Source organism: Andrographis paniculata, unplaced genomic scaffold, assembly GCF_009805555.1.
Source record: "Andrographis paniculata isolate CXL003 unplaced genomic scaffold, ASM980555v1 Contig76END, whole genome shotgun sequence".
Classification (NCBI taxonomy): domain Eukaryota; kingdom Viridiplantae; phylum Streptophyta; class Magnoliopsida; order Lamiales; family Acanthaceae; genus Andrographis; species Andrographis paniculata.
Window position 1 is genome coordinate 197,402 of NW_026137613.1, and position 11,004 is coordinate 208,405.

Below are 11,004 nucleotides of genomic sequence, written 5' to 3' on the forward strand. Positions count from 1 at the left end.
AAAATTTATTCAAAATTAATAAATAAGTTTATGAAATTGCTCTAGTCTGTGCAACCATAGAGGAGGTGGTATCAAACAAATCAATCTATAAAACTCCCCAACCACTCGAAGAATTTGGCATTGACTGGAATTTCCCATCAGCCTTATTAACCCACTCAAATCCTTCCTTGCATTTGTAGGAATCAATTGGAAGGAAGGAAGGAAGGAGAAGCGGTGTTAGTTTACCATACGGAGGAGTGGAGGAGAGTGGCTGAGTAATTGCCATTGGTTTCCATCGTGGAAGAAGGGATTTCTGTAACTGTCCCGGAAGAATGAAGTTTTGGGACTGGTACTTGAAGATATCAATTTTTTCGGCCTTCATCGGAGGTTCCATGGAGCTTTTCATGATCAAATCTGGTTTCTGTACGTATCAGATCTTGCTTTCATTCCTCATTCTTTTCCTCCTCAGATTCTAAAAACTTGTTTTATGATTTCTTGTCGAATCAACTCAAAAGAGTTATAGCTAATCGATGGGCTTTCTAGTAATAAAAATCTGACAGTTTCCGAAGAACGAAATCAGTATGGATTTCATTTTAATGACTGGGAGAAATGTGCGAATCAGAAGGTAGGTCGAGGCTCAATTTTATCTGATTAGGGTTATATTTATATTGAGCAGATGAAAAAGTGACAGTTTTAGAGGCAGAGAAGAGGGCATGGGAGAGTACACCTGAAGCTCTGGCCATGCGGGAAGCTCTCAATCCATGGAGACACCGTGACGGTGGTGGTGGTGGTGAAGATTAGCAGCAGCAAGCGAAAACCATATCCATATGTGCCTATTCTGTAGGTGTTTCTTTTTGACGACATCTCCTAAATAGATGAATTGTTTTGTTGGGCTAATCAATCAATCAATCAATCAGTTTTGGCAGATTTCAAATTGAGGCGTAGCAAGCAGCATTTCTTACTATACTTTTCAAGAAATCCAAGGCTAGGCTAGGCTACATCTTTATATTATACTCTGACTCTGAATGTTGTGGACTCATGATTATAATGTTTAAGATTAGTTGGTGTTGTATTGGCAGAGGCAATGATGATTGTTGTATTTAAGTTTCTTTGTTTTATTCTGTGGCAATCTTTTCCTTGGATGCTTTCTTTCCCTTCATGTCTTAAGACCATTCATTAGATTAGATTAGATTAGATTAGATTAGAACCACCGACGCCGCCATGTGCTTCTGTTACTTAGAGCAACTTCTCCTACAAAAAAGGAGCTCCAATCCATCCTCAAATTCCTATATTTCATTTGATAAAACATCTCTGTCCATGAATCAAATCAAGGTCTAATAGCTGATTGTAGTTAGAAGAAGCATATTATATACTATTATGATGTTGATTGGGACTCTCACAAGTAGTCACAGGCTAACGAATATATCTCTCTCTCGGCTCTCACACTATTTCTTCCTTACACAAGCATGTGCACTACAAGTAAGTGGATTTCTTACATTCTCAATGCACTGCCATTATCTAACCCTCTACTCTACAGTACAATATTCAATCAATCTTATACATTTCTTTCACAAAAGGACCAAGCCTGGTGAAATCGCTGATGCAATGATAGATTTGTAACCAGTGAAGTTATAGGCTCGATAAGACAAGTCATTATATAGGATTTGAAAGAGTCGAAATTTAAATGTTATTAGGTTAGATCGAAAATTTACATTAAAAAAAATAAATAAAAATGCCAAGTATGCTATGTACGAACATAGTTCACAAGGAGAATTGGGCTGCTAACCAGCTGGGCTCATTTGATGGGCCACAATATTTGTTGTAATTTAGTATTTATGCACACTACTTGTTTGGGAACCCTGACCCGAACCTAAAACGCAAAACCTTAATCATATAAACCCTGAAACTTGGGCCCAACTATAAACCACGCCGCGCAGGCAGGCAGGCTCTTGCAACGATCACGACAACAAGGACTCCTCCTACTCCAGAGTTTCAGCCATCCATGGCGGCGAAGCCACACAGCAAGAGCATAGAGGCAAAGAAGAGAAAAAGAACCTCTAATCACAAGTCCGAGCAACAACCAGCAAACAACAAGAAACCTAAGTTAGCTTTCGATTCCAAGAAACACAAGCAAAGTTCAAGCAATGTTCAAAATAAGGTATCGAAGAAGCACTTCAAACCACCTGCCAATGACAAGCAGAGCCAAGGATTCAAGAAAGATGAAGGAGAAGATACTAAGAAACTACGCCGTCTACGAGCGAAGGTTGCTTTATTTCTTCCCCCGTTTTTGGTGGTTCATTGTGTTTCGGCTTTTTATCTGTGGAACTCGTGAATGCATGAATTCGAGTCTTTTGTAACCCTGAAAAGCTAAATTTAACTACTGGCAGTATTTGAGAATCGGAGAATTGAAATTTCCATGTCGATTGGATAAATCATGGGAAAATCGAGACTTTTCTGCCGCTACCATTACCATGTACTGTAGTGTGTTCGGGTCCTGTGGGAGCTGCTTAGTGCTTCTGACGCATATATGATTTTCAATATTCTAATCGCATTGGATCTAGAAACTGTGAATTGTTCTCTTACCTTTGCAATACTCCCGGAGAAAGTTGTGTCAATTACACTGTGGTTAGAAGCATAAGATATTCTGATTATAGATGTTCTTTCCGTTAGTTGAAATATTAATGCTTTAAATTCTGATGGGTTTGAAACTTGCATTTTAGAATGGTTCGATTTATTCTAGAAGTGATACTAAACCATGATTATGCCTCTACTCTCTCTAATGCCTTTGCATCCAGGAGCTAGCTGAAGCAAGAAAAAAGAAAAGGAAGAAGCATTTTTCTCTGGAACAGGTATATGCCTTACTAATTTTAACATAGCAACCTCAATTTTCAATTGCAACCAATTTCTCTCTTCCCAAGATTAATGGTTTGTTTAGATATATTTTGGATAATTTTAGAAACAGTAAAGTAAAATTTGAATGGAAAATAGGCATTGGATGTAATGTTTTGAATAGAAATTATGTTTTGATGTAATATTTTAAAAGAAAAATATGTGTAGTATGTGTTTATTTTTAGGGAGATGTTTTTAAAAGTCATGCTTTACTTCATCCCAACAAATTTGCCATCTTAATCATTGGGAGTCTCTGCTGTCTTCTTAATGTATGTTAATTATTTATAGGGGTTATATCCATGGTATAACTATAGGCACTGCCACAGTAAATTTGTGCCTGAGCAAGTGTGCTGTGATAGAGTCCTATATGTGTGCCTCTGCATTATGCATTCACATGTCCTTTCACCTTCTTTTTTTTCAATTGCATTTTGGGATTTCTTTATGGAAAAACATAGTGTGTGTTTAGATATGTTTTGGAGTATTGGATTGTTTTGAGAATAGTAAAAAGTTAATAAAAAAAAAGGTATTTGATGTGATCTAAAATAGGTGGTGGATGTGATTTTTTGTATAGAAGAAAGGTTTTTATTTAATATTTTAAATGAAAAATAGCTGTTATATGTGTTATATTTGAAATAAAGGATTTTTTTTATGAATAGTGCCAAAGCAAAGTTGAAAACATATGTAAATAGAACCTTAGATACTTGATCAAGTCCATGTTCTTTCACTTTTCTGGGATATTTTTTTGCTGCCTTTAGCAAAAAATAGATCCTGTTTTCTGAAATATATTTACCTCCTCAGGAACTTGCCTTGCTTTGGGAGAAGATGAGATGTCGAAATATTGCAAAAGAAGAGAGGTCAAGGTATGGAACCATTTGCCTCTGAACCCTTTTGTAGCTTGATCCAACATGTGCTTTATTTTTACATTTGTTCAATTGAAAATTACTTTTGAATCATTTATATGGTTAATGTTCTTTTGACCTATATGTAAGGTTGGTAAGTGAAGCACTGCAGAAGATGACAGGGAAGATGTCAGAAATTGCAAGCTCTCATGTTTCATCTCGTGTTCTTCAGGTTTTGAAACATCCACCTCCTCATGCACTAACCCACCGCCAAGAGCTTCTAACCTTTTGTACAAAATGAGCTTTACTCAGTTCTATTGAGGTGTTTGTGTATTTTCTTGAATTGCAGACTTGCGTTAAACATTGTACACAAGATGAAAGAAATGTTGTGTTCACGGAGCTTAGGCCACACTTAATTGCCCTTGCAAATAATACTTATGCAGTTCATCTTGTCATTAAAATGCTAGATAATGGTACGTCTTTCTGGAAAATTTTCTGAATTGTGATCTTTGACTTGGTTATTTTTCTGTTTCCTTACCACTTTCTATATAGACATTTAGCGTCACAATTATTTTTCCACTAACAGTTTTTTTATTCTCTTGTTTTTCAGCATCCAAAGAACAGATTGCTGAAGTTATCTCGTCTCTCCACGGTCATGTTGCTTCACTTCTTCGGCATATGGTTGGCTCATTAGGTACAGAAAAAGTGCAGTCTTTGATGTTCCTTGGATTGCTTTTCATAATTCTGAGTGTATGGTCTGTCATGTTCAGTCCACTCAAGATTTGCTTGAATCTGGTTCTAGTCTTCACGACTATTATTATTTAATGTTGGTTTGGTATAGTTTTATTCTTTTTGGTTCATGTGTATATTGTAGGCATCTGTAGTGATGGTTATTGTAATCACTTGACAGAACATTTTGCTTTCATTGTCATGATTGCTTGAATGATTTAGCGTGCTTTTGCAGTTATTGAACATGCTTACAATTTGGGTAATGCAACTCAGAAGCAAGCTCTCCTTATGGAACTGTATTCACCAGAACTGCAGTTATTCAAGGACTTGGTGACTATGAAGGAGAGCAGGTGATACTTTCATGTTCTTACTATTGTGGATTTGTACATGTGAATTGTGATGTGGAGACAGCACTTTGTTAAATGGCTAGTTTCTTACTTTAACTGAGTTTTTTGATGAGGTACTATAATGTGAAGGACATCTAATAATAAAATAACAATTTGGAATTTAGGAAGCATTCAAGTATAAATTCAGAGCTAAATTAGCAGCCTATGTTATTTTTTTTAAGATGGCTGCTTAGATAAAGATGCCCCAATTATCTGGATGTGATGTATCCCAAAATTGACTGGCCTGATAATTGTTAGAATTTTTTTTCTAGTTTCTGAATCACAATATTCCCTTCCTGTTACAGATTAGAGGATGTAATTACAAAGCTGCAGCTTCAGAAGTCATCAGTTTTGCGCCACATGTTTTCTGTGCTTCAGCCAATTCTAGAGAAAGGGATATTAGATCACTCAATTGTTCACAGAGCATTAATGGAATACCTTAGCATTGCGGATCAAGTACTTCTGCCAGCTGTTAATCTTTCAATTCTGTTCCATGCTGGAAATATTTTGAAGACAGTTGCTTGTTTTCAATACTGTGTATCTAATTCAAGCTTTTCAAAAGTCTTCTGCTGCAGATATAATTCAACAACTGTCCGGTCCACTTATTGTTCGAATGATACACACAAAGGATGGATCGAGGCTTGGTATGCTCTCAATCAGGCATGGGGGTGCAAAGGTTCAAAAATCTGAAAATCTTATAATTGTTAAAGATATTGTCATTTTGTGTGATTTGAGCTAAAGGGTTGAAGGGAGATAATGCATCAAGTTGTTTGCATGGACTAACTTGATCCTAAAAGTTTACTTGATTGTCATGTTTTTGTAGGAGCGGAAGAAGATTATCAAAGGAATGAAAGGCCATGTTAACAAAATATGCCATGACAAATTTGGGACTATGGTATCATTTGTATGCAGTTCTTCAATTTTCCATTTCTTGTGTTGTTTGGGGTCCTACAAATTATCTCAACAATATTTTGTGCTTTTGATCTCAAATATTCATTCTCTTCCATTCCATGGTGTATTGCAATTTGTTATTTCAACAATATTGCAATTTATTATTTAGTAATCAACATGGTACTTGAATCATTATTTCAGGTGCTTGTCTGCATTTTTTCAGTTGTTGATGACACCAAACTCATTTCCAAGGTTTGATATGTACATATATATGTGAGTGTGTCTGTGTGTGGATGATTTAGGAACTTCTTCATATTCCATTAGAGGACACCTGATTGTTGCTCCTTTATTGCAGACTATCCTTCGTGAGCTTGAAAGTAACTTGAAAGAGCTTCTTTTGGATCAGGTTAGATAGCAATGTGTTTTATTGATATTTAACCTATTGATGTCTGTATCCAATGTTCTTTCGAAGTTGAACTATGCTCGTGCTCTTAAATTTGTTGATAATTTATAATGTTTAGTCTTCATCCTAGTTGTTTACATTATTCATTGTTGCCAACTTATTGCAGTTGATTTCATGCAACAAAAAAGGGGTCTGTTTGTATTTTGGATTTGAAATATTTTGTGGAAAATATGTTTTGAATCTGATGTTTTAAATGCAACTAGTTGTTGGGACGTGCTGTTTTGAGTAAATTATGGGTTCAGCAAATAGAAAATAGGTTCTCGGTTTGATGTTTTTATTGGACAATAGGTTTTAGGTTTGATCATTTTATTAAAAAGTTGGTGGTAGATGTGAAGAAACAAAGAAACAAGTTTAATGGGGAAAAATATATTTGCATAGCATGAAACAAGTTTGAAGAAACAAAGAAACACCAAGATTTTTTGCAAGTTTATTATTTTTTATTTTGTTTATATTTTTTGTTTCAGCCTACACTTCCCTTTCGTGAAACTTTATGGCCTAGTATTTATTGTAGTTCTTCCAGATGTTCTAAACCTGCCTCTGAATTGATGATGTGTATAATAATTTACTTTTCAGAATGGAAGGCGCCCTTTTCTGCAACTTCTGCATCCTAATTGTCAGCGATATTTCAGCCCAGATGATCTAACTTCTTTAAGCATGTCCATTCCTTCTCTCAAAAGCAAGGCAATCCCACTGTCTTTTTCCTCTGTTGGTTTTATCTCGATAGATAAAACTGAATTGCTATTGCTATTATTAGTAATCAAACAATGCCTTCTCTAATCTTTATTCCAGGAGCAATCTGATAGTAGTGAAGTTTGTGAAGAAGATAAGAATGTTGAAGGTGATCATCCTGATATAAGTGCCCAGATAAATGAAGGTGGTAAAAAGGATTCTTCTAAGAGGAGGCATGAGTTACTGGTTGACAGTGGACTTGCTGAGGTTTGTGCTTCACATTGTTGTCGCCTATTATGAACCATGTTTCTCTGTACCTTAGTTCTATTTCTCCATTCTGTAGATTTGGCTTTGTGGATTTGATTTAATCTTCATTTTATTTTAACTTTAAACCTGATATCAATTCACATCTTATCTTTGCAGGAGCTTGTTGATGCATGTTGTGAAATGACAGAAAGCTTGCTAAGGTCTAAATATGGTAAAGAGATCATATATGAGGTACTTGTCCTTTTGCTTTTCATGTAATTATGTTTGGGACCCCAATATTTTGGAATGGCACTTCATTCATACACCATCTTCATAACAAACATTAATCCTGAATTTGAATAGGAAACAATTAGTCACCTAATGTCTTTAGTTTCTTCATTTATGTTAAATTCACCACCTTAGTGTATTTTGGGGGAAAGAAAGATACAACAGGAAAAGCTTTAGTTTAAAACCAGGATAGAAACACAAAGTACAACAAAGATTGACTAATAGAGTAGAGCCCTGAAAATTAAGAAAACCAAAGACTAGGAATAGGGCTTCCTGTAAAAAGCTGAACAAACCAAGCGAAGCGAAGTTTACAGCCAAACTGAAAGATCATGAGAGCCTCTTGCTTCTCATTTTGCAAAGAAGTCGGCAGTTCATTTGTTGAACAAGAGATGTGGTGAAATATGATGTTGGGACATCAGAAGAAGTAAAGTTGGAGTTTATTGAGGATGTTCGAGGAATAATGAACCGCAAAGGAAGAATAAGTGAAAGATAGTCTCAGTGTGAGTGCCAGAAATATGACAATAGACACAAAATGTCAAGAGACTGTGTATCCCTGAGATGCTACTAAACCTCTAACTGGGAGGTCACATCTTGAAAGCATCCACACAAAGGCGTAAATTCAATGCAGCGTGGTCTTACGCCAAATAATGAAGGAGCTTAGCAAGAATCTTGTAGAGGCTGCCAAAGGGATATGGGATGGTAATGAAGCTGCTAGAATAGAAGGCCTAAAAAAACTGCATGATGTTAGGATGGTGAAGATCCTAGAAAGTTTTGAAAAAGGTTCAATTGAATTTGTCGGATGTTGAATGACCATCTCACCTAAAAGCTCGAACTGTTAAGGAAACGCAGCCATTAATCATATATCCGCAAACGGGAGTCCCCAACACGCCCTCTCAGGTGCAAGTGGGGTTTGCGAAACTTGCACATGCATATGCCGCAATTGGGGACGGGCGGGTCTCGACCCCTTAGGTGCAAGTGGGGTCTGCAAAATTTGCACATGCATATGCCGCAAATGGGGATGGGCAGGACTCGAATTCGAGACCTAGTTTAGGCTCTGATACCATGTCGGATGCTGAATGACCGTCTCTCCTAAAAATTTAAACTGTTTGAGAAACGCAGCCATTAATTTATATCCGCATACGGAAGTCCCCAACAGAACAAGAGGATAATGCTAAGAAAACTTAAAAGTCCATAAGAGGCTGACATAGGTTCTTTGTGCGATAATCCAAAGCAACTGCATAAGGAACTAGAGGAGGTTTACCTTTGTTGGAGGAAGGATGGAAACATCCAATTTGGTTTTTGTGGTGGGCATAGCCAAAAGTTTATTCACGGCGGGGGAGGAAAGAACAAGTGCTTTGGGCTAATTGTGGCAATGGCCTGAAGCCTAAGTTTATTATTAAGTACCTTAGTTCTTTATTTTTTTATTTTTGATTATTTTGAATAAATTGTTACGTTGGTCGGGCCTAGGCCCATAGTCGTTTTGCTTTAGTATTTAAGTATTATTTTGAGACATTATTTGTATTCTGATTTTCTTCATCTTCACCTTTTTGGCTTGGTCGGGAAGAGTAATTCTTCCTTAGTTATCAATAAAGTTTAGTCCTTTAGTTCTCTTAAGTTCTCAATAAAGTTTAGTCCTTTAGTTCTCTTAAGTTCTTGAGTTATCAAATTGGTCCGACCTGCCAAAACGGTGAGATTGGAGGAAATCAGAATGCTAATAATGTTTCAAAATAATACTTAAATATTAAGGCAAAACGCCTACGGGCCTAGGCCCGACCAATCTAACAATTTATTCAAAATAATCAAATAAGAAAATAAAGAACTAAGGTATTTAAAATAAACTTAGGCTTCAGGCCATTGCCACAATTAGCCCAAAGTGCACTTGCTCTTTCCTTCCTCGTCGTGAATAAACTTTTGACTGAGTCCACTGCGTATCAGTTTCATTCAATGAGTTGAGAGTCTTGCCAGAAAAGACACTCAAGGAGTGAATTCTATTTGAAGCTTTCTGAGATGAGACAGGTATGTGATAGATTCTTGTGTTCAAGTCCACATCACCAGGTGATCTTGGATTTTTTTTTTTACTACACGGAGTTTCATGTTGCTTTCAAACAAGCCAAAGATTAGACTTACAAGAGATAATTTTGTTTCTGAGGGACTCTTCATCTAGATTGTTCATGAGAGAATTTTTTAGTGCCATCAATGAGTTCTTTAGGTGATCCATGTCAAATTGAAGGCCCCTAGACTTCTTACCAACCCAAGATCGAAAGATACTTTTCAGGTCTTTCAATTTGAACAGGAAAGGGACACCTTGAAGCAGGTGATCAATCAAGCCTGAATGTCTTGGGAAGACTGTAGGGATTCAGAGGCTCCAATTCTTCTGTTGCTCAAACATTTGCGCCTGGAGGTAGATTCATCGCATGGACTAACACTTGGTAGAGGATTCTGAGAGAACTTGAAGGATTTCAATATCTGAGCCTGAGCAAGGTCGTCTGATTTTGGTTGACCCACTTTAGTTATGCATCTTACATTAGCTTTCTTTTGTTTCTGAAAAATTTCACCTAAAATTATCATAATGTTTTGGGTTGGAAAAAAGAATGAAGTCAGCGAAAAGTTGCTGAATAATCCACAAATAGCAATAGTTACAAAGATCAATTCATATCCTGGAACTTCACCCTTCCTTAACCTAGCCAACAACACAGTTTGCCTTCTTGGGACATTTGTTGTGTTAGTGTTATTCTTTTTCCTTTTTACAGCTTTACTGGCAATGATGAGATTCTGAACCTAGTCTATTACAAATGCCAATGTAGATTATGGTGTCTTTGGATATTTAATTTGGAAAAATGAATGTAGATTGCTACGGGTGGTGCTGATGGGATACTCCATCCAACATTGGATGAAAAGCTCAGTGAGTTGTATAAATCTATAGCTTCTCTTGCTGCTCAGCCGAAGATGGATGAACCAGACGTAGAGCATATCCTTGAGCACTTCCATTCGAGCAGGGTAATCAGAAAACTGGTTTTAGACTGCCCTTCTTTTGCCTCTACTCTCTGGGAAAAGGCTTTGAAAGGAAAATGTGCAATCTGGGCCAAAGGTCACAGGTACCAGTATCCTACCAAACATTTTCCATGTTTAGCTTTTGTTCACTTTTGTGTGATATTCTAACACCAGAAGTATGTTATTTTCAGTTCAAAGGTCATCAATGCATTCTTGGAAACCTCAAACTCAAAAATTAAGGAGATGGCGAACGAAGAGTTGAAACCACTAGTAGAGAATGGGGATCTGAGTCCACCAAATGAGTCTGCTAAAAATGATTAAATCAGCTGAGGTGAGAAATGGTAAGAAACCACTAATCAGCTGAAAATGTTCCGGCCGCTGTAACCGGTCACCACTCTAATTCTCCTGTTCCATTTCTTCGGAAGAATATAAAAAGTTTTGTAGTTGTTACTCTCTATCCTTGGTAAAAACAAGCGACTTATTTCTGATTGCTGTAATATTTATTTAATCACCTCATTTGCCATCAAAATGCTGTTTGAATGTTAACAGGATTTGAGTCTGTAGGATTTTGCTATTTAATCACCTCATTGGCGGCCTATTTTCTGCATCAAAATGCTGTTTGAATGTTAACAGG

General features: G+C 36.7%; 2 protein-coding genes across 3 annotated transcripts; both read left to right on the forward strand.

Annotated features, from left to right (window-relative positions):
• Positions 1–15: 15 nt before the first annotated feature.
• LOC127266434 (uncharacterized) lies at positions 16–1,123 on the forward strand. Its single transcript, XM_051296680.1, has 3 exons — positions 16–402; positions 656–819; positions 897–1,123. The coding sequence occupies exons 1-2, from the start codon at positions 312–314 to the stop codon at positions 778–780; spliced, it is 216 nt and encodes a 71-aa protein (XP_051152637.1). The 5' UTR covers positions 16–311; the 3' UTR covers positions 781–819; positions 897–1,123.
• Positions 1,124–1,897: 774 nt separating this feature from the next.
• Positions 1,898–10,881, forward strand: LOC127266451 (pumilio homolog 24). 2 transcript variants are annotated; one of them, XM_051296707.1, is made up of 17 exons: positions 1,898–2,242; positions 2,775–2,828; positions 3,667–3,728; positions 3,858–3,939; positions 4,057–4,180; positions 4,318–4,401; positions 4,672–4,786; positions 5,128–5,278; positions 5,385–5,498; positions 5,646–5,726; positions 5,915–5,965; positions 6,069–6,119; positions 6,750–6,857; positions 6,966–7,112; positions 7,269–7,343; positions 10,227–10,474; positions 10,562–10,881. In XM_051296707.1, the coding sequence occupies exons 1-17, from the start codon at positions 1,982–1,984 to the stop codon at positions 10,689–10,691; spliced, it is 1,938 nt and encodes a 645-aa protein (XP_051152664.1). In that variant the 5' UTR covers positions 1,898–1,981; the 3' UTR covers positions 10,692–10,881. The 2 variants fall into 2 exon arrangements, with proteins under 2 accessions (XP_051152664.1, XP_051152665.1); XM_051296708.1 differs by having other exon boundaries at positions 1,899–2,242; positions 5,646–5,717.
• Positions 10,882–11,004: the final 123 nt, after the last annotated feature.